The sequence below is a fragment of the Notolabrus celidotus genome, chromosome 5, assembly GCF_009762535.1.
Source record: "Notolabrus celidotus isolate fNotCel1 chromosome 5, fNotCel1.pri, whole genome shotgun sequence".
In the NCBI taxonomy this organism is placed as follows: Eukaryota; Metazoa; Chordata; class Actinopteri; order Labriformes; family Labridae; genus Notolabrus; species Notolabrus celidotus.
This window is the reverse complement of record NC_048276.1, coordinates 25129647-25153796: the sequence shown is the minus strand read 5'-3', so window position 1 is coordinate 25153796 and position 24150 is coordinate 25129647. Positions and strand designations below refer to the sequence as shown.

Genomic DNA, 24150 nt, shown 5'->3' with positions numbered 1-24150 from the left:
TAAGCCCAGTCTCTTTTACAAACACATAAAATAAAGTGTTACAGTGTCACTGCGGTTATAGCTGTGCTGTAAGTTCCTGTGATGAGTTTGTTCACTTTTAATATTTAATCACACATCTTTCAGTAAATTCATTTGGGCGTCTGGAATATCACAACTTCTCAATCATTCTTACTGTAATGATGTCATGTTTGCTTTTTGTGTGTTTAGATCTTTTGATTTTTAATTTCTATAAAGTCATTCTTCCTCTCCAGAATGAACATTTAAGATATTTGTGACAGATTTTTTCCACAGAAAATCTCCAGTTTCATAAATCTACAATCCAGATGTTATGTGTCATAGTTTAATTTTAAGTGTTTAATGAATGTCTGAAATGATTTTCCGTTTTCCATCCATCCCTCTACCCACATGTCCTTCTGTCCATCCATCTATATATTTTGAATTTTGTAGACAGCCTCTAGTGGACACTCTAAAAACTGCAGTTTTTATTACTTCAGCACTGGCTTCACTTTTCAACACCAAAGGTTGCAGCTTGGTCAAAATCCACTCCATTCTAACATGTAATGTGTGTATGTTTTTTTGTTCGTGTGTGTTTTTAGAGTATGAGTTGGAGCGCTCCTTCTTCCTAAGGATGAAGTGTGTTCTGGCCAAAAGAAATGCAGGACTCACCTGTGGAGGGTATAAGGTAGGTGTTTGTTCCCTCAAACACACACACGATGACTGTGTTTAGAATAACTCAGAGGTCTGAGTGGTGTAATTCATGATTCAGTCAGTAACAGCTTTCATTACCTGCACATATCAAAGGTTAAAGCTGCAGATGATGTGCTTTCATTTCTTCTCTGCTATACACCCACATGCTGAGGGTGTCTATCTGCTTGTGGGTGTGTAGACTAAAGTTTAAGCCTCTAACTTTGAATCCTTAAAAATAAAATTATATTATCAGATTAACACAGCTGACTCCTGTCTGCCTGTCCCTGTGACATAACTCCTTGTGTGTTGGTGTTGTTTTCCAGGTGATCCACTGCAGCGGTTATCTAAAAGTCCGTCAGTACATGATGGATGTGGCCTTGTATGAGTCCTGTTATCAGACTGTGGGTCTGGTGGCAGTGGGACACTCTCTACCTCCTAGCGGTATCACTGAGATCAAGCTGCACAGTAACATGTTCATGTTCAGAGCCAGCCTTGACTTCAAACTCATCTTCTTAGACACCAGGTAAACAGACACGTAGCGAGCGTGAGAAGTTATTCAGGGGAAAGCGATGATAAAGTGATGTACCTAAGATCCCTCTGTGGATCTAAAATCATGAAAAAACAAACAGACCTGTGACTCAATACTTAAATGGCACAAGATTCACCTCACGCTCTCTCTCTCTCCTCAGAGTGACAGAACTGACAGGATATGAGCCGCAGGACCTGATTGAGAAGACGCTCTACCACCACGTCCACGGCTGTGACGTCTTCCATCTACGATATGCTCACCATCTCTGTGAGTCCACACACAGGACCCACAACCTCTGCATTAATGACAGTCATGACCCAGATTTCTCAAATTTTTCTTTTAATGACAAGTGACAACCAAGGTGAAGGTGCATCACTGCTGCCTGCTGTGTTGGGGTGTAAATAAACAAAACTACTAATGCAACACTGTGACATAGGAAACACATGTTCTTCAAAAAAGCAGGGTATTTTTTTTCAGGCACACATGATACCACTGACAATGTCTCGCTTTTGGGTCCTGACCCACCAGTTGAGAACCAAGGCTGTAAATCGTCCTTAGTGTCCTCCTCAGTCAGGGAGCTCAGGGATCAGTGGGTTTCATCATGGTTTCAGAGAGTCCTGTGAGATCTGAGGTCAGCTGCTGGGTTAAGTTCATGAGGGGGAAAAAATGGAGGAATAATGAGACTGAGACTGATTTAAACTTTGTCCAGACTAGGGTGCGTCTGTAGAAATCTCATATCAAACCTACAAATTCAATGCCTTATATGAAAACATAGTTCCATATTCTTTTCTGCTGTCCTGACTTTCTAACACTAGTTTGGACACAACATTGAAACCTTGAAACAGATTTGAGCTGACAGTCTGTCTGAGGTCATAGTGGATCATTAAGCAGACAAACAAGGATACACCAAAAACCTCAGGTAGAGATTAAACCTGAGCTAGCAGAGGGTCAAAACTGGACCTACACACATTTCAACATAAGAATACTATTGCTCCATAATAACCTCTGTAAGTGTGAGGGTCTGATGTCAGACGTGACTGTTTTCTCTCTTTGATCATGATCTGTATGCTCTCTGCAGTGCTGGTGAAAGGTCAGGTCACTACTAAGTACTACCGCATGTTATCCAAGCATGGAGGCTGGGTGTGGGTACAGAGCTACGCCACCATAGTCCATAACAGCCGCTCCTCCAGACCTCACTGTATCGTCAGTGTGAACTACGTCCTCACGTGAGTCTCGCCTTGTGATTCTCCAGGTAACACTCACAAACACACACACAGACACACACATGATATCAGCTTGTCTTTGTTTCACACAGTGACGTAGAGTGTAAGGAACTGCAGTTATCTACAGACCAGAGTCGAGCCGCCAAGCCTGGTCTAAGTCTCCCCCCCCCCCACGACCCCCACAAACAGCACAGAGCCAAAGCAGTCAGGACAAAGAGCAGACTCAGAGCAGCTCCGTATTCACAGGTACCACTTCAGTTTACTCACTACTTTACTTTCCAGTTTACCAACACACAATAATGTGCAGTGTGCACCTGAATGTTCACACAGGTAAATGGTAAATGGAGTGTATTTAAACAACGCTTTCTTTAAATCAGCACTACAGAGTACGTTTTCACAAAACACATGATTTCATTGGACACACTGTGAAACCATTATAGGACAACATTTAAAGAACACAACATTTTACAAAATTATATTATTCCAAATTGATAACCATAAACCAGCATAAAACCAACATTTCAATAACATTCTGAGATATTCAATACTTATTGTTTCACAGAATAAAACTTTTGTGGATATGTAACCTTACGGAAACACAACATTTCACAAACACATCTTAAAAAAAACCTAACTTTTAATAAAACTTAAAATGTCACTTATGTGCAACCCTAGCCTTTGAATGTGCCAATAGTCCAGGTAGTTGAGGACCTTAAGCCTCTGACACCATAGTTCCCCAGGCTGCATCCATACAACTGTTGGAAATATGGAAAGGGGGAAAGGGTCTGGCAAATGAGATGTCCATGGGGATAATAGAATTAAAAGGTCTCACCCTTGAAGGCAAACCTGAGGAACGTCCTGTGACATTCTCAAATAGATGTCTGGAGAAAAGCATCCTGAGGACGACGATTGCACATTAACACCCACAAGGGTGGCTTGTCTCACCCTTGGCATGGTCAACACGTTGCCCCTCAGGGTCCTAAGGAATATGTTGAGTCCTCTGAGGTCCAAAATCTGTAAGAGACTTCCATTCCTGTTTGGAATGAGGAAATATTGGGGGTAACCATGCCTACCCATTGTCTGGCCCCTTCTTTGCCAATAAAGACCTCTGTGCACAATGCCTCTCTCTGATGAGGCTCTGTTTCAATCCACCAAGTAGCCAGTCCAGTTACTAGTGGCTTGCATGTAAACTCTGAGCATGACCCCCCAGATCATCGCAAAACAACCCAAGGCTCTTCCCCCAGGACTTCCTGTGCTGCACAGCACCTCTGAGGCTGGGACGGACTGGGTTTTAGCTCTCTGCCTGGAAAGAGGAAAGGGCCAGAGGGACCTCCAACTCCAACCAAGTGTTTAAAAAAAGATTTATACAAGACATACCAGTGTGTTTGCAGCAGTAAACACACTGGTATTGCAGTAACCTTTTTTGTGCTGTTGTGTTTGCATCAGACAAGCCTCTTCCAGTCAGACCACCCAGGCTGCACTCTACAGAAGGGATTGTGGAAGGAGAGGTCTCAGTACCAGGTGGCCCCCTCCAGAGAGAAGCGCTCCAGCTTGAGCCCAGAAGTTAGCCAGGTGTCCTGCAGCCGCACTCACAACCTGAACCTCTCTTGCTCATACCAACAACGACATCCTGATGAACAGAGCCAGTTGCCTCGCTCAGGTCCGTCCTCTCAGGTGTCTCAACAGATCATTGGCTCCCAGCACAGAGGACCTGCTGGATGGAACAACATCAGCCCCACAGGACCCAACAAGTACACAGGTACACCCTTTATCCAACAATGTCAAAGTCAAATGATTAAAATTCAATACCTGTTTGGTACTTTCTCTAGATGTGTTTCCTGTATTTTATCTCACTGTGACCAAAAAATACTTCAGTATGAGAAACAGCTCCTGTAATTCCGTCACATGGTTTTTGATAAATCTTTGGGTCTTATCTGACAGGTCACAGTGCAGCACAGGGCAGCTGTTTATTTTCTTAGAGTTTATTATTGTGCTTTAATGCCTGTAGTCATTGATAGGACAGTGGATAGAGCAGGACACTGGGAGAGAGCGGGGGCAAATGCCTGGGAATCAAACCTGGGCGGACCTGGTCTGCTCATGGACTAGAGACTCTGTACACAGGGTCAGGATTTAACCACTAGACCAAAATGGTGCCCCAGCCCATTGCAGCTGTTATTGACCAACCGACCCCCCATCCCCACAATGCTTAATAATCCAATGTTAATCTAAACACACATATAACTAAATTGGTTGTTTAATTTAGACGTGTTCAAACTAGCTAATATTTTTTTTAAATCAAAAGCCTGGAAAAGAAGACAAGATAGTCTTTTTAAGTAGTGTGCTTTTTATTTGTACTGTTTTCTTTTTTTCTGTTGTAATTTTCTCCCCCAGTTTCCTTACAATGAATGATTGTGCTGTGCGCTCTGACCCTGGACTGCACAAATTTATGGTGTCTTGTAAGCTCATGCGAGCTGGACATATGACTGTATGCATGACACAATAATAAAATAAAAACTTCAAACTATAACTTTAATTTGTTATCAGAATATTCAGCTAAATGTTCCGACTTAAACCCAAACACAAAGGGAAACACTGCTTTGTAAAAGACGATGTGTGTAAGATGGTTTCAACATCCCCTAAAAATAAAAGGGCTAAAACTAAAGAAACAAACAAAAAGTGAATTTTTCTTCAGTCTCAAAAAGCTACACCTCTCTGAAACCATCGGAATATTTGTTGTAATCTGTCCTGATTTGTTCATCCAACTCCATCAAATGTTTACAACAGCTGGATTCATAAGCTTGGCAAATTATATCTAAATTGCTAGCAGATAAGCTATGCTGAGTGCCTGATGGGTGTCGTAAATCTAACTTCAGCTGCAGTAAAACACAGTGCTCGGTAACTCTAGTCATCTCTTCATACCTCTTGTATCTCCCGTAGTGTGAACGGTCATTCACTCTTCACCAAAATATGAGTGTGATCATTTTAGCGCGTTCATGCGTTACACTGGATAACAGGATGATGGATGGGTCATACCATCACAAGACCTGAGTTTGATTCCCTGGTAAACAGTCAGTGTGGCTTCTTTTCAAGGTAGGTTTAAACTACGGTACATAACCTGAGTTAGTCACATGACTCATATAAACCCGAAGCCTGAACCAAAGTTGTTTTAACACCCTGACATATCATCAAACATTTTTCTTTACCAAGCAAATTTTTCTGCACAGCCAAAATTCATGCATTTGAAATTTTCCTCAGCAAGCCTTATTTGTAAACATTGCTCAGGTTAGATTGAATAGTAAACAAGGAAAACACAGAGGAAGCATGTCAGCTTATTAAAAGCCACTTCTCTTTGTATATGTCAGAACAGATTGTTTTACACGCTGAATGGTACATGGAAAGCTTTGGTATAATTTCATATTGTGTCCTTCCTCAGGCCTTGGGCTGGCAGCTGATCGGAGACACCCTGACGAGATCTACTACGATGGTCTCAGCAGCACAAATCCTGCCAGGAGGATGAAGGAGGAACCCTTTGAACATTACGCTCTAGTACGCACTGAGTTGTCTGAGGTTTGTCTACACCCCAATCTCCTAAAGGACAGTAAACCATCAAACAAGGATGTTCAACAGAATAGCAGAGGTTCTAAGGGACTGACAGGTGATCAAGTCATAGCCTGTCCTCTGCTCAGCGGCCTGGTTCGTAGTAAAGGTGAGCACAGCATAGGTCAGTCCCTTCCTGTGCACTTGGCAATGGAGCAAAGGAGGAGGCTGTGTATGATGGAGGCTCCCTACAGACACCCAACCAGAGACTACTTTCTGCCTGCTGATGGCCCCCAGCGGTGTGGACTCCCCAAGGACCTGCAGCAGTCTGCTGAGGAGGACAGGAGGATACAACGAGGGAGCATGATTGGGGCAGGACTTCCAGCCCACAGTCCCTTAAACTTTCATAAAATCTTTGGTAAAGATGGCTCCATGTCGGACACCGCCTACTCCACACTGAGTCACGGTTATCACAGCAAGGAGACAGCCTCTTATAGCCCCAGCTCCAGCTCATCTCCTGAGAGCCACAGAGAGGTCCCACATTACATCGGAACATCTGTCATCATCACAAACGAGAGGTGACCCAGGACAGGACACTCTGAGGTGACCCAGAACAGGAGCTGCCCGACTCTAAGGCTTAATCCCATTTCTCATTTTCACCCCTAAGAACAGAGTAATAAGGGGTGGTGGGGGAATCTTCCCCTACTAAATGAGACAACCCTTCAGGCCTCCAAAGACACAAGTCTGGGTCATGCATCTTCTCCGGTTTGCACTCTAACAGAACAGTTGGACTCCAAGATGTGAGCTCTTCTCATGAGGTTCAACATATAAAAGATAAACTGAGACATTTTCTAAAGAATACATGCAATGCACTTTTTCATTTTAATGTTACCCATACTCAAACACAGGGCCTAAACATTGGTTATGATTTCAGCCTCCTATTGCCAGAATAACAGAAATAATCTTTTCACACTCAAAGGTCAGAAAACACAGGACTTCCTTTGGACAGACAGATCTTTCAGTGAATGTTCTTCTCGATGCTGTGAGGTGAACTTGACATTTCAAATTGGTTGTCAGTGGTCATCAGTGGACTGAGCTAATCCCTCAGATCTGCCATCTACTTCTGATGAGTTTGTGTGTTGGTCATGGCTGAAATTTTGGTCTGGGTTTTAGTCCTTCAAAGACGGGCCAAGAATCTTTCAAATTCAGTGTATGCAGCCTTCAAGTGATGAAGCCTTGATAATGTCTGTATGGGGGATTCAAGAGAGGGTTTATATTGAATAGGTTGTAGTATTTGGCTGTTAAAGTGCTGACCTTCAGGTTTTAGTTTTTGCCAAAATCCTTCCATTGAGGAGCCCAAGGAATAAAGGAATAGTCAGGAAATGTTTTGGATCCAAGACATGCGACTGATTCCCAGCTTCAACACCCTTAATTTTGAGACTAGAGGTTGACACTGAGTTTTACCATGACTTGTTTTTTTTGGGATGTTGAGCTGAAGACGACAGGACTGGTTAAGTTCAAGAATTGTGCCCAGAGCATGCTGCTTGGACTTTGGACAGTCAAACCTTGCAGACAATGCAGATCTTGGTCATGGGCCGTATAAATAGAATAACTGGCATCAGCCATTGGTTTGTAAACTACCTCCCTAAAGCCAGTTCAGCAGTTTTTTTTAAGTCAAACTTGACCAGGTCTGTGTCACAGAGTGCTGCTGCAGTGAGGAGTTGGCTAACGCTTGTTAGAAAAGTTCAAAAGTGGTCAATTTATCAGCTGGTGAGTTGGCTCGTAAACCATTATATACCCCAATGGATTGGTAGTAGCTGGAAAAAGAAGCTTAAGGAGTTTGTGAGACTGATTCAGACAGAATCAATGTGCTTCCATGAGGAGACAAAGCAGGAGACTTGGTGAGGGAGAGGACAGTAGCAGTAGATGGAGGCAGAATGAAGACATCCCTGCATGTAAACTCAATAACTAGATGACATTTGACGAATCAAGACGCCATGCTGATAGTACAACTGCTCATACCGAAACACTGTGTCTTAAGACTGTTTTTATGATGAGGTACAGCTACAGATAGCAGCCATGAGCTCCTCCTGCATCAGACTGTGGAAAGAAACCCATGTTATGATATGCAACAAGAAAGAGTTAAAGGTGACTGACTTCTTTGATGCACTATTTATTCACATTGATATTTATTGCAGAACTTCAGTCACTACAAGACATCATCAATCTCAGAGTACGGTGAGATAGAGTGGAGAGCGTATCAGAATCCAGCCCCCTGAAGGCTGAAATGTTCATTACACCAAACTCCTGAGAGAGCTGACATGTGGAGACCTTACTTGGAATTCAGTCTGTGGACAATGAATAAAACTTGGTTCAAAGTGAAGTTGTAGTTTATCACAAACTTTGAAGGTGTGCACAGTTCCATCTGCAACAACAGGTGTTAGCAATGTTTCAGACACACTTTTTAGTTCAGGTATTCTGAATATATCTGATGAACTGACTGCATTTACAGAGCTGTTTCTAGTCCTCTGACCACTCAAAGCACTTTACATATCTACATTCACACACACACACAACCATGTAGTGATGGCAGAGGTACCAACCGGCTAATCAGGATCTAAAGTAACTCATTCACACAACGCCCAGCCGCCCTGAGCAGTGCGGGGTTCAGTTTTGTTCTAGCGGACGCTGGGACATGCAGACTGGAGGGAAGAGGGATCAGTTTGCTTTTCTTCTGATTATGTCAATAACCTGATACTCGGGTGTTTCTGTTTCTTCCCCTGCTTCTTCTTATGCTTTTCTTAGAGCACTCTCAATCCCACATTGAAGCAATAATTGAGTCAGTATAATGTGCTCATAACAGACAATACAGACTACCTTAACATACATGTCAGCACTTTGTTCTCCCTGTTTGCAGCCTCTGGGCTCAGCTCAGTCATCTACCTGCACTTTTTAAAAACCTTTCATTGTGATGTGCTGTTTTATCATGAACCACATCATCAGGCAGCTTGATACCAAAGTGTCAGTGAGATCTGTAATGTGCCAAAAACAACACAAATAAAATGACTAAACAGAAGTTTTCTCCTCTGAATCTGTTGATGTGAGTTTTTATGTTCTTCCCATGGTAACCAATCATTGGATGTTTTGGTGTGTTGGCTGCAAACAGAGCAGCCTGTGAGTTCTGTGAGGTTTTGATTCCATATATTTCCATGTATATCTTGTCATATAAGGACATGTAGCTGCCCAACAAGCCCAACCTCCAGCTGGTCCAGCCGACCTGACGTGACCAGTTAATATTAAACTCTCACATTCGAGGGCATTTCAATATATTCTGGAAAGGTGATGATTCCAGTTTATTCGGGTTGGCTTCATCTCCAAGGTTTGAAGTCTCAGAGTCTTTACTGGTTTATATGGTTTACCTTTACCTTCTACATTTTGACATAATTATCTGTATTTTCTACACCTTACATTTGAAACCATGTAAGTATGCCTCTCACTGGAGAAAAAGAAAGCAGCTGTGTTCTCTGAATTAAATCCTGTACCTCAAATCCCAACATAAGCTCTCACCTGAGAGTATGTAGCCAGTCTGCATATTTCAGATGTATCATCATGTATCAGTGGAGCAGACATACCAGCTCAAGTGATCCAGAGAATCTCTACAACATCCAGTGGGTCAAAATGGACATTATATCGAAACAACTGTACAGTCTGAATGAGCCTGTGCAAAGCCACAGTGATAACAGTACCATATATGCCTCTTAAAGACACAAGTATCTCCAAGTGTCTCATACCAACACGAATAGAAAACTAAATTTAAGCAAACTAACAGGCCATGTTACTAAAGACGCATAAATGAGAGATTCTGCTGTAGCTATGAGGCACAGGTATCTTGTTAACTCTGAAAACCAGCGCAGACTTTCTCAAGTCAATGCAATATAAAAAAACACTCAAGAGCTTTCACGGTTTCTGGGTTAGGGTTAGTTATTTTATTTTACTGTGCATCATGTCCGTCAGAGAGACACTCTTTACTTTGATGCTGCGAGGGCAATATTAGAGCCACTGCAGCAAACACAATACAAAAGTATACAGAGCCATGAATAGTCCACCACAGTCTGTTCTACACATGTATCTGTACTCTTACCTGACTGTGTGCCGCTTCTGGTGGTTGTAGTAAAGTTTTTGTTCATCTGAGTCATGAGTGACTCTCATCACTGAGCATTCACAGACAGTCCTCTTCACAAAATAACATGCAACAAGAATGACTGTGGGAGACCTGCAGACCCACTCAGTGGGATGTCAATCAGGAACACCGCTGATCACCATGTTTCTACCTTTACAAAGGTTATACTGTAGTGTGAGTAACACTGGTTTATTATTGAGGCTGTAGTTTGAAGAGTGGGTCTGGAAAATAGTTAAAAACTGTTCAAGTGTGGTGGTCATATAAGACACAACTCTAATATATTTTCATTACAGGATATAGATTTAAGACCCACTCATTAATACCACTTCAAATGAAATGTAATGAATAGTCACTGGTGGTCACAAGCTTGACCAGCAGCGGAAAGCAGATAGAACCAGTATAGACCAGAATCATTTACAAGCTGCTCTTTGTTTCTTCCACTATGGACACTATGCTGTTACATAGTACCGATGGAAACCACCTCAGCTTTAAGTCAAACGGAAAACAAATTCATCCAGCATAACATGACAATGGTGATCCTTTATTTTCCTGTAAAACAAACTTCAGTAAACGTGGTCATGGCATAAAGGGTTCAAAGTAATCCCCAGAGGTCTGCTGCTGCTGTGCAAGATTTATTCTTTCAGCAAGTGGATCATCTGAGGTTGGAAATTTCAGTAAAGAATAAAAACTGATAAAAACTCTTCAGAAAAATGTCATTACCCTGTATTTATTGATGTATATTCATTTCACTGTCAGCTCACTGAATCTTTTCTGAATCTCATTGAGACACTTTGTCCTTGGTTAATCTGGATTATTAACCAGCCTCAAGGTTTTATAGACCAGGATCAGAATCTTATCGACAGATTCAGGACTTCATAAATGAGGATTAGGATGTAGTGAACCAGGTAGAGTGTTTTGTAGAGCTCTATGTGCTGGCAGGTAAACACGCCCTGGTGTACTGTAAAGAATGTTTGTGTGTAAATCTTTATTGTTCTGAACCGATGAACAGAGGGAGCTGCCATGATCGCTGCTCTCTTCTTACATCAGGTTAAATAATTTGTGTTGTTACAGGCCGTTAAATAAAGTTCTAATCTGTGGTCCCAAACACAGAGACGCTATCTTGTAGCTGCCTTTAAAGCCAGTCCTCCTCTCTGTGAAACACTAACATGTGTTTGAACATAACTGTGTCTGTTTTGGTTCAGAGTTTGGTCCTAACGCTGCTTCATCACCACCAGGTTCTTCAGCATGTCAAAGGAGTTGCCATCAGGCTCAACTGACACCAGGCCCTGCTCTCTACTGTGGACCTGCAGAAAACCGTTGTGGTCCAGACCCACAACGTCCACCTCCAGACCTTCCTCGCTCCACAGGCGCACCTTGGTCGCACTGAGGACGAAACACAGAGAGGAGGTCAATCAGGGAAACTTTTCCTATCTATCACTTATTGTGAATCTATAATTCAAGTCTGTTTCTGCAGCATGCTGTTCATCTCTGAATCTGAACCCGATCCTCTGACTGCACTAACACACATAACTATAAATACACATATAACTCTAGAGATAGAATCGTAATGTGTTGCTGAACTGGGATCATCTAGTCTCCTGTCTGTGTGTACTGACTGATTTGAGGTTCTGGTTGTAAAAGAGAGAATAAGCCAGACTACACAGAGAGGTGGGGTTGTGGTCACCGGAGCTCACCTGTGAATCCATCTGCTGTAGTAGGTGGGCAGCACGGCATCAGGGCCCCCCTTCTGGAAGCTGCTGATGAGGTTCTCCAGGCAGGTGACAGAGCGGGCGATGAGCTGGGGGCAGCTGAGCGGCTGCAGGCTGCAGCTGTGCTCCTTGTTGTATCGCTGGATCAGATCATTGATGCACACCGTGGGGTTACTGTTGGTCACGTTGAAGCCACAACCTGCAGACAACAACAGAGCGGGTTTATTACGGCAGGGTTAGAAATGAAACCAGCACTAATGAAGACACACTTTTCTTTGAGGTGTGACACTGTTTTATGGTTAAGCACACCTGAATGGAGAGGCCTGGCTGAAAAATGAAAACACGTTCACTTCTGAGACAAATCTTTGACACAACTCTTGATCAAGACACCGCTGGCTCTCAGGGTCGTCGGAGTTTTAAATATACTGTGAGCTGTGAGCAACCTGAATAGTGTTATCCTTTCATTAGTGTGTACTCAGGTTTGTATATCTAAAAATACATTTCCTGTCAAAGCTGAAGGACTCTGTGGAAATCAGTAACATGGAGGGTTTAATTCTAAGGATGTTTATAGACTTTGATGTTTTAAACGTTCAAACAGCAGACTCTCTATTTGTCACATAAACTGTGATCATAAAATAAAGTTTGCGTTTTTTACCTACGAGCAGATGAAAAGTGGATCCCATCATAGTGGACGTCACAAGGACTCCCCCCAGCTTAATCAGGTTGCTGTAGTAGATATCATTGGGCCACTTCACCCTCAGATCGATGTCCTGAAAACATCACAACACAGGATGTTAACACAATGTATTGCAAAAACACACCCGATTCTGAGATGAGTCGATTAATTTAAGGGTTCATTTCGGTTAAGACATGATCAGTTGTGATTCTGTGTCCGGTGGGACAGTAAGACTCTGCAAGTAGATCAAACATAACTGGCCTCATATAAAATTCAAATGTTTGAAGTGTTTGCTGTATGTTTTTGTTGAATGTTACTGTTCTGCTTTTTGTTTTTAACTCTGTAAAGCACTTTGAATTGCTCTTTGTACGAATGGTGCTTTATAAATAAACTTGCCTTGCCTACAAGATGCACCATCACTCTCTGATAGATTGCAAGTTTAACTACTGTATGTGAATCAGATCAGAGCTTCAGAGCTACATTATGAGCTGTCATAATTAGGGATGCACGATATTGTTTTTTTTGCCGATATCCGATATGCCGATATTTTACAACTCATTTAGCCGATTACCGATACCGATATTTCTTCCTGAACACCTAATTGCAGAGATTATCAATTATCTTCTGTATTGGAATTAGTGTACAGTATTATGGTGACACTCTTATCACATTTGTTATGTAATATTCATTTCTTGTGCAAAATAAGAAAAATACTTAATACTTAAAACTGCATTTTTATTTATCACAATTGCTTTCAAACCAAATTCATACAAAAAGATACATCCTACTTGGATGATGCTCTCCCTGAGACAATCGTAACAATACCCACAACCAGGGCAAATTTGGCCAATTTCACATTTGACATAGTAAGTAAACCTAACCTCTGTTCACAGGGAACATGTGAAAAGTGCAACTGTACAGCAATTAAACCCAAATTAAATAAAATGGTTTACTCTTAGACAGTAAATGTGCCTAAATTAGTCAGCTACATGTACCTTACAGACTGCTGCTTAAAGTCAAATTCAACTTAGAACATGAGCCCAACATGTGTTTTATTTACAGTCTATGGTGTGCAGCAGCCCATTATTTATCGGTTAATTATATCGGCAGATATCAGCGTGTTGGCCGATGTCCGATAGTTAATTTTAAAGCCAATATCGGTCGATACCGATAACATGCCGATAATATCGTGCATCCCTAGTCATAATGTAGTGTGACATTAAAGCAATATAGGAAACTATCACTAGAGTTACTTAGAATCAACAAACCCAGCTCTTCTTCTTCCACCAAACTTGGTTTTAATGTTCCTACCAAAATGTTGTCGAGCCTCCAAAACATAAAGCCTGGATCTCCTGAAACACTGTGTAGCTGTGGAGGACTGGTTTAGCTGTCTCTCTGCATTGTACTTCTTACACTTCGCTGATAACCCTGAGAGTTACTCCATCAAAATCAAATGACCAGTTTTTGATGGCAGTTTCATCCCTCTAGTGTTTGAAATCAATACAGAAAATTAGTTGATTTTTTAACATTTGATTTCAAATATATTTTGCATTACTTTGCATATATGAATATAAAAAATACACAAGGATACAGGAGAAAAGGGTCTGATGCTGAGTCTTATCAGAGGGAGACCAGGAGCACTGAGCAGCTGTTTAGAGATGTATCATCATGTTACAAACTAATGAGACTTCTTTTCCAACGAGCAGGTAGAAAGAGGTAGAGTGATGTTTCATTTGATTTAGCTATGGTAGGTATGACATTCATTAGCTTCTGCATGTACTGTGTTTGACTGCTTCACATTAATAGACCATGCAGGCTTGATTTAGATTCACAGTGCAGCATGGTACAGGTAATGTGCAGGTTGTTACCTGGTATCCAGGTAGTGTGCGTACAGCCTCCACCACAGCCAGAGCCACCAGGTGCTGCAGGAAAGGGATCCTCTGTCCTAGTTTGGAGTTAAGGTCCACCTGAATGCTCAGAGTGAACATCGCACACCCAAGAGGGCTGAGCCAGGCGTTCCTGCCACGCCCTGAAGCAAACACACACACACAGAGCCACATAGTGAGATGTGATACCCAGGGTTCCCACTCTTTGAGAGATAATTTTCGAGGACATTTTCATTGATGATCAAGCTGGTATGACCATCTAAATTTAGTTCCTAATTTAGTTCCTAAATAGTCTAATATGTTCTTCTCAGTGGAAGTCTACATTGAAAAACATGTAGTCTATGGCTATCAATGAAATCATCTCTAACATACTTAAAAATTATGGCAAATTGATAATAGAATAATGCAACCACAGACAGCACTTCACTTTATTAGTGCAACCAAGTAACAATGATGGGCAACATCTCAGCTTTCTCTTTTCTCAAATAATATAAAATGAGCCAAGAAAAAAACAAAAGAGCCAGCAAAGGAATCAGGAAGCTGCCTTACTGAAATAATTAAATAATAATAATGATCAGAGGATCAGTGCTTTAATGACCTAAATAGATCTGAATGACAAAAATGGCCACAAATGTTTCTCAACTCAACTCAAATTCAAAATATACCTGCTTAATCATGATATTCATCCTGCTAAGTGGTCGATATAAAACAAAGCAAATGTCACTTTTTTTTTATTTGAGTTACCGTAAACTCTGAAAAAATCTCACCGTTGTAAAGACTCTGTATTTGAAGATCTCTCAGAGATTTAAAAAAATGTAAACTGTCTTCCTGCGTGGCGATGTCTATTATGATCAGGGATGTCTACAGCGTGGAGTTTCTGTGCAGCTGTGTCGCTCTTTTTGTTCCGTTTGTTTTCACTATCGGGAGTTTGCACTCCTGCGAGCTAGAGCAGGGTTCTCAAACTTTTTGGAGCCAGGGACCCCTTACAGGTGAGAAAATTGTCCATGGCCCCCTCATAATTGTAACACAGATTAAGCACATTAGTGATGTGTCATGATCAAAAGCTGCGGCTCTGAGAGCCGATGCTTTATAGTGAATCAGAAGAGCTCGCATCAAGAGAGAGCCGGCTCCCAGTTTTTTCCTTTCGCTGCTTAGCTCTCACAGTGCTCATCCCCAGCTCTGCTCACAGCAGAACTTTGTTTTGATTGGTCAGCATGGTGGCCATGCGGCCAATCATATGTGAGGATATAGGATACAGGTGATGGAGGGGAGGCTGTGTATCCTGGCTACATCTGTTCTTTTAGAGATAGTCTTCTTGAAGACCGGCAAATACTCACTGAGAGGAGAAATCAGATCAGCCCATCCAAGCTGAGGTTTCTGATTTTTCTCAATGCCAACCTGAGGACATTAATAATGTTTGCTAGTTGGTTCTGTTTCTGTTTACCCAAGTTGGTTCTGGTTCTGTTTGCTTGAGTTTGGTTCGGGTTTTGGTTCAGTTTGCTTGAGTTCGGTTCTGGTTCTGTTCTGGTATGGTTCTGGTTCTGTTCTGTTCTGGTTCAATTCTGGTTCAAGTCTGGTTCGGCTCTGGTTCGGTTCTGGTACGGTTCTGGTTCGGTTCTGGTTCGATTCTGGTATGGTTCTGGTTCGGTATGGTTCTGGTTCAGTTCTGGTACGGTTCTAGTTCGGTTCTGGTTTGGTTCTGGTTTGGTTCTTGTTCAAGTCTGGTTCGGTTCTGGTTCGGTTCGGTTCTGTTTCGGTTCCGGTTCAGTTCTGGTTCGGTTCTGGTTCAATTCTGGTTCGGTTCTGGTTCAATTCTAGTTTGGTTCTGGTAAGGTTCTGGTTCGGTTCGGTTCTGGTTCGGTTCGGGTTCGGTTCTGGTTAAGTTCTGGTTCGGTTCTGGTTCGGTTCTGGTTCGGTTCTGGTTCGAATCTAGTTTGGTTCTGGTTAGTTTCTGGTTCAGTTCTGGTAGGGTTCTGGTTCGGTTCTGGTTCGGGTCTGGTTCGGTTCTGGTTGAGTTTGATTCTGGTTCTGTTTGCATAAGTTTGGTTCTGGTTCTGTATGCTTAAGTTTAGTTCTGGTTCTAAACCTAACCCTAATCCTAACCCTAACCCTAACCCTAACCCTAACCCTAGTCACAACCCTAACCCTAACCCTAACCATAACCCCAACCCTAACCCTAATCACAACCCTAACCCTAACCCTTACCCTAGTCACAACCCTAACCCTAATCACAACCCCAACCCTAACCCTAATCACAACCCTAACCCTAACCCTAATCACAACCTTAACCCTAACCCTAACCCAAACCCTAACCCTAATCACAACCCTAACCCTAACCCTTACCCTAACCCTAGTCACAACCCTAACCCTAACCCTAACCCTAATCACAACCCTAACCCTAACCCTAATCACAACCCTAACCCTAACCCTAATTACAACCCTAACCCTAACCCTAATCACAACCCTAACCCTAATCACAACCCTAACCCTAATCACAACCCTAACCCTAATCACAACCCTAACCCTAACCCTAATCACAACCCTAACCCCAACCCTAACCCTAATCACAACCCTAACCCTAATCACAACCCTAACCCTAATCACAACCCTAACCCTAATCACAACCCTAACCCTAATCACAACCCTAACCCTAACCCTAATCACAACCCTAACCCTAATCACAACCCCAACCCTAACCCTAATCACAACCCTAACCCTAACCCTAATCACAACCTTAACCCTAACCCTAACCCAAACCCTAACCCTAATCACAACCCTAACCCTAACCCTAACCCTTACCCTAACCCTAGTCACAACCCTAACCCTAATCACAACCATAACCCTAACCCTAATCACAACCCTAACCCTAACCCTAATCACAACCCTAACCCTAACCCTAATCACAACCCTAACCCTAACCCTAATCACAACCCTAACCCTAACCCTAATCACAACCCTAACCCTAACCCTAATTACAACCCTAACCCTAATCACAACCCTAACCCTAATCACAACCCTAACCCTAATCACAACCCTAACCCTAACCCTAATCACAACCCTAACCCCAACCCTAACCCTAATCACAACCCTAACCCTAATCACAACCCTAACCCTAATCACAACCCTAACCCTAATCACAACCCTAACCCTAACCCTAATCACAACCCTAACCCTAACCCTAATCACAACCCTAACCCGAATCACAACCCCAACCCTAACCCTAATCACAACCCTAACCCTAACCCTAATCACAACCTTAACCCTAACCCAAACCCTAACCCTAGTCACAACCCTAACCCTAATCACAACCATAACCCTAACCCTAATCACAACCCTAACCCTAACCCTAATCACAACCCTAACCCTAACCCTAATCACAACCCTAACCCTAATCACAACCCTAACCCTAATCACAACCCTAACCCTAACCCTAATCACAACCCTAACCCTAACCCTAATTACAACCCTAACCCTAACCATAATCACAACCCTAACCCTAATCACAACCCTAACCCTAATCACAACCCTAACCCTAATCACAACCCTAACCCTAATCACAACCCTAACCCCAACCCTAACCCTAATCACAACCCTAACCCTAATCACAACCCTAACCCTAACCCTAACCCTTACCCTAACCCTAGTCACAACCCTAACCCTAATCACAACCCTAACCCTAACCCTAATCACAACCCTAACCCTAACCCTAATCACAACCCTAACCCTAACCCTAATCACAACCCTAACCCTAACCCTAATCACAACCCTAACCCTAACCCTAATCACAACCCTAACCCTAATCACAACCCTAACCCTAATCACAACCCTAACCCTAATCACAACCCAAACCCTAACCCTAATCACAACCCTAACCCCAACCCTAACCCTAATCACAACCCTAACCCTAATCACAACCCTAACCCTAATCACAACCCTAACCCTAACCCTAATCACAACCCTAACCCTAACCCTAATCACAACCCTAACCCTAATCACAACCCTAACCCTAACCCTAATCACAACCCTAACCCTAACCCTAATCACAACCCTAACCCTAATCACAACCCTAACCCTAACCCTAATCACAACCCTAACCCTAACCCTAATCACAACCCTAACCCTAACCCTAACCCTAATTACAACCCTAACCCTAACCATAATCACAACCCTAACCCTAATCACAACCCTAACCCTAATCACAACCCTAACCCTAATCACAACCCTAACCCTAACCCTAATCACAACCCTAACCCCAACCCTAACCCTAATCACAACCCTAACCCTAATCACAACCCTAACCCTAACCCTAATCACAACCCTAACCCTAACCCTAATCACAACCCTAACCCTAACCCCAACCCTAACCCTAATCACAACCCTAACCCTAATCACAACCTTAACCCTAACCCTAACCCCAACCCTAACCCTAGTCACAACCCTAACCCTAATCACAACCCCAACCCTAACCCTAATCACAACCCTAACCCTAACCCTAATCACAACCTTAACCCTAAACCTAACCCTAACCCTAATCACAACCCTAACCCTTACCCTAACCCTAGTCACAACCCTAACCCTAACCCTAATCACAACCCCAACCCTAACCCTAATCACAACCCTAACCCTAACCCTAACCCTAATCACAACCCTAACCCTAATCACAACCCTAACCCTAATCACAACCCTAACCCTAATCACAACCCTAACCCTAATCACAACCCTAACCCTAACCCTAATCACAACCCTAACCCTAACCCTAATTACAACCCTAACCCTAAACCTAATCACAACCCTAACCCTAACCCTAATCACAACCCTAACCCTAACCATAATCACAACCCTAACCCTAATTACAACCCTAACCCTAATCACAACCCTAACCTTAATCACAACCCTAACCCTAACCCTAATTACAACCCTAACCCTAACCCTAATCACAACCCTAACCCTAATCACAACCCTAACCCTAACCATAATCACAACCCTAACCCTAATCACAACCCTAACCCTAATCACAACCCTAACCCTAATCACAACCCTAACCCTAATCACAACCCTAACCCTAACCCCAATCACAACCCTATCCCTAACCCTAATCACAACCCTAACCCTAATCACAACCCTAACCCTAACCATAATCACAACCCTAACCCTAATCACAACCCTAACCCTAATCACAACCCTAACCCTAATCACAACCCTAACCCTAACCCCAATCACAACCCTATCCCTAACCCTAATCACAACCCTAACCCTAATCACAACCCTAACCCTAACCATAATCACAACCCTAACCCTAACCCTAATCACAACCCTAACCCTAATCACAACCCTAACCCTAATCACAACCCTAACCCTAACCCTAATCACAACCCTATCCCTAACCCTAATCACAACCCTAACCCTAATCACAACCCTATCCCTAACCCTAATCACAACCCTAACCCTAATCCTAATCACAACCCTAACCCTAATCACAACCCTATCCCTAATCACAACCCTAACCCTAACCCTAATCACAACCCTAACCCTTACCCCAACCCTAACCCTAATCACAACCCTAACCCTAATCACAACCCTAACCCTAATCACAACCCTTACCCTAATCCTAACCCTAATCACAACCCTAACCCTAATCACAACCCTAACCCTAGGATCAGGGTGAGAATGATTTTGTAACAGAATAAATGCACACAATTGGGCAATTATAAGGCTTCTCATAAAAACACTGTACGTAAAAGGGTTTTCAACACAAACCATTAGTTTTTGCAAAGTTAAGGTAAAATATACGGAAAGATCCTAAATTAAGAGCCGTTCGGGAGTCGAAAGAGCCGGCTCTTCTTTGGGGGCCGAGTTAAAAGAGCCGGCTCTCTGAAAAGAGCCAAACTTCCCATCACTAAAGCACATGCTTACTACCATTTGCACTCTTAGATGCCCTTGGAACTATTTGTATTGTAAAACGTATCAATGTAAATACATCAGACCTGTACCATAGTGATAAACAGATAACACTTCAATTTGAATCAAGTAAATACCACTTGTATACTTTAAAACAGAGGGTCATTTCATTCCTTGTGGACTCAACATGATAGGTGCTTTAATTAAACATTAGAGGTGTGTGATCAGGTTTGTGCTATGCTCACCTCGGCCCTTAGTCTGTCGAGCAGTGACAGCAATCAAACCCACGTCCTTCGGTGAGTGCAGACTAAGCCTGCAGGAGGAGAGGAGGAGAGGAGGAGAGGAGGGAAGGAATGTTAGAGCGGATCTCCAGTTTAAAACTGAGGGTATTTTAAGACTTTACAGAACAGCATCAGCACTAGCATACAAAAAGTTCACAAGAAAGACAAACTGAGGAAGATGTCGTGCTTCGATCACCCTGCATGGTTGTGTCAGTTTGGACATTCTGTCATCTCCAGATAAAATGAAAGCTGATCCGCAGACACCGGCTGACTGCTCTCCATCACTCTGTGAGCACAGACTGTGGAGCTGCCAGAGGAGGAGAGCACACTATTTCCTCTATTGTGATGTAAAGAGAGTCAGCCTCAATCAGCTTCAATCAGCTTAAGACCAGGCTCAGTTTGAGGGCTATAGAGAGCTTTGTTACACACCTAATGTGTGTGTGTGTGTGTGTGTGTGTGTGTGTGTGTGTGTGTGTGTGTGTGTGTGTGTTTATTAAAGGGAGAGATAACTCAGTCTACACTCTGAGCTCAGAGGGCTTATACTTTAACATGTCACAGTGGTAGATCTTTTTGACTCAATCTTTTACACTCACTTGAATAGCTGATACCTTTATGTATTCTTAGAAATGGGGGTGTAAGGATAATGTCATTTTGTTATGTTGGATGATCTGCTCAGTGAAAGACTTGGATTACAACTTAAATGACTGGTAAACCCATACCTCAAAAACTACAAAATGTTCAAATAACTCCTGAAAAGTTTGGGAATACTTGGTTTATGTTTATAAATGCAGGATTGTATTCACAAATGAAACATTTTTTCTTTCTTTCTTTTTTGAAATCTGTTGAATATAGTGTTTTTGATTCTTCTACTTCTGACACAACTGGGAGACTAGATTAGTTCTTTGTGTTAAACATCCTGACTTTAGTGGTAAAGACAGATCATTCAAATGTTTTCTGTGGCATGATCACATGAACTGCAAGTTTAGGTTTACAGATCATAGATTAATCGATTTATATTCATATTAAGGCTGTCAATGTTGACATGTCATTTTTAAAATCACGTTACTTTCGCCCAAACCACAGTTAAGCCACTGCAGCGTCTCTTTGCTCCTGCTGTCCCCATGATGGAAAATAATACCACCACTGTGCTTTTGAAGGGTACATTTCTCTTTAAGTTATTTGCACTTTGTGTCAGACAGAATTAAAATATCACTGAAATACTTTGAGTTTAAGCTACCACCTACCAGTAAAGCATACAGGTGCAGCTTATCAGACTGATGTCAGCAGGCAAACATGTCACAAAGTCGTCAGAGCTCTTTTCTGGAGAGTGAAGTTTCGACGACCTGCAGATGAAGCACTCCGAAACTTCCTCCTCTCTCTAAGTCAAGGTTTCAGACCACACTGGTGCAGAATTTATTTAAATCATGAATCTAAAAGTCAAGATCATAAAGTGCATTTCATTGCAATCATTTGATGACTAAATCAAGAGGCTGGGGGAAGTTGCTTAAAATTGTTACTTTAGACTCATACCGGTTTTAAATGCTAAATAACGGGACAGAAACATGCAAACAAAAATGTGACTAATCATGATTAACCATGATGAAATAAAACAGCTATAAAATCAGCATTTGAAAATACTCTAAAAGAATGACATCAGAAAACAACAACACCAATGTGACTAGATTTAGGGTTTAGTTGGTTCTGGTTTGAGTCGCTCCGCCATCTGTCTCAATATGAAATAAAGGCATGCTTCAAAAAACGACTCCCTGATATTTTAATTTATGCAGATTGGTCAGCCAGATGTGTGTGGCTGTACAAACATGTCAGGCATGTAAAGAAAAATAACTGGACCATCTGAGGAAAGCTCAGCCTCAGGAATGTTGGCTGAACTGAAGCTGATTGAGGAGGAAACTTTGTCCTGATAGCTCTACTGCAGCCAAGTTACTGCCAACATATAATCACTAATACAAAGTAAATATTAAAGAGAAAACCCAGACTCACTGCTGTAAAATACTGAGACTGAAGCATGTTGGAGAACAAAGACTTACAGCAGAAGATCTAGAACGGGCTAGTCTTTGCTGGGGTTGTGAGGGGGGCTCTTTGTCAGGACCATCAGAGAATCAGCAAGACACAAGTCTACGATCCTTCTACTGATATTTGACCTGCAGGCAGAAGACGCTCACTCCAGCTGTGTTCATGTTGGCAGCTATTTCAGATTCAGTCTCAGTCTTTCCATGAAAATGAGTGAGTTACAGACACACTGTCTCTTTTACCCTTCATAGTTTTAGTCATAAAAAATCAACACAGTTCAATCATTACTTTAAGTCGTACTTTAAAACGTTATCTCTCTTTAAACTCATTCATTCAATCGATAAGAAAGTTAAATCATAGTTGTACAAATTGTTTAAATCTGCAACATTTCAGTCTCTGAACACTTTTGTGATATCTTAGTTGAACAATTTAGCCGAGACTCTCTACAATGTAATGCTGCTGTGCTCTCCCTGCTGATATAATAAGGTAAGGAAAGTACCCATGGATAAAGGTGGTCAAATAGTGAAATGTACTTACTCCAAGTCAAGAAAAAACACTCTCTGTGGCCACTGTAGGTAAATTTGACTTTCTTAGACTTTAAATCAAAGCGCTGTGGAAACCAAGTTTGTCATGAATTGGCAAAATGTACTTAAACAACGGTCCCTAACTGGGTCCACAGTGACATGTACACTGTAGGGATGCACGATACTATCGTCATGTTATCGGTATCGGCCGATATTGGCTTTAAAATTAACTATCAGACATCGGCCAACACGCTGATATCTGCCGATATAATTAACCACTGAAATAATGAGCTGCTGCACACATGTTGGGCTCATGTTTGAAGTTAAATTTTAATTTAAGCAGCAGTCTGTAAGGTACATGTAGCTGACTAATTTAGACACATTTACTGTCAAAGAGGAAACCATTTTATTTAATTTGGGTTTAATTGCTGTACAGTTACACTTTTCACATGTTCCCTGTGAACAGAGGTTAGGTTTACTTACTATGTCAAATGTGATATTGGCCAAATTTGCCCTGGTTGTGGGTATTGTTACGATTGTCTCAGGGAGAGCATCATCAAAGTTTTAAGTAGGATGTATCTTTTTGTATGAATTTTGTTTGAAAGCAATTGTCAAAAATAAATATGCAGTTTTAGGTTTTAAGCATTTTTCTTATTTTGCACAAGAAATGAATATTACATAACAAACGTGATAAGAGCGTCACCATAATACTGTACGCTAATTCCAATACAGAAGAGAATTGATGATCTCTGCAATTAGGTGTGTGGGAAAAAAAATTGTATCGGTAATCGGCTAAATGAGTTGTAAAATATCTGCATATCGGATATCGGCAAAAAACCCAATACCATGCATCCCTAGTACGCTGTTCATACATTTAGCTTATGCACTCCCAGCTTCATCGTCATTGCTGAGGATTTAGGGTTACTCACACTGTGAAACCTCTCATTAAATATGCTCTTTAACATCTCTCCAAACTGGGATAAATCCAG

At 42.0% G+C, this 24150-nt stretch overlaps 2 protein-coding genes across 3 annotated transcripts in view; one reads left to right on the top strand and one right to left on the bottom strand.

Annotated features, from left to right (window-relative positions):
• Positions 1–7688, top strand: part of sim2 (SIM bHLH transcription factor 2) — a 15535-nt gene extending 7847 nt beyond the window's left edge. The window contains exons 5-11 of the mRNA XM_034683379.1: positions 597–682; positions 1011–1210; positions 1377–1483; positions 2295–2442; positions 2532–2685; positions 3886–4198; positions 5873–7688. Coding sequence (XP_034539270.1) covers positions 597–682; positions 1011–1210; positions 1377–1483; positions 2295–2442; positions 2532–2685; positions 3886–4198; positions 5873–6558 — 1694 coding nt within the window. The 3' untranslated portion in view covers positions 6559–7688. The remainder of the gene's footprint in view (positions 1–596; positions 683–1010; positions 1211–1376; positions 1484–2294; positions 2443–2531; positions 2686–3885; positions 4199–5872) is intronic.
• A 2988-nt stretch (positions 7689–10676) lies between these two features.
• hlcs (holocarboxylase synthetase (biotin-(proprionyl-CoA-carboxylase (ATP-hydrolysing)) ligase)) overlaps positions 10677–24150 on the bottom strand; it is a 37140-nt gene continuing 23666 nt past the window's right edge. For both annotated transcript variants that reach the window (XM_034683377.1, XM_034683378.1), the window contains 5 exons: positions 20571–20638; positions 14410–14570; positions 12521–12635; positions 11851–12064; positions 10677–11539 (listed from right to left, as the gene is read on the bottom strand). In XM_034683377.1, the coding sequence (XP_034539268.1) occupies positions 11368–11539; positions 11851–12064; positions 12521–12635; positions 14410–14570; positions 20571–20638 (730 nt within the window). In that variant the 3' untranslated portion in view covers positions 10677–11367. The remainder of the gene's footprint in view (positions 11540–11850; positions 12065–12520; positions 12636–14409; positions 14571–20570; positions 20639–24150) is intronic.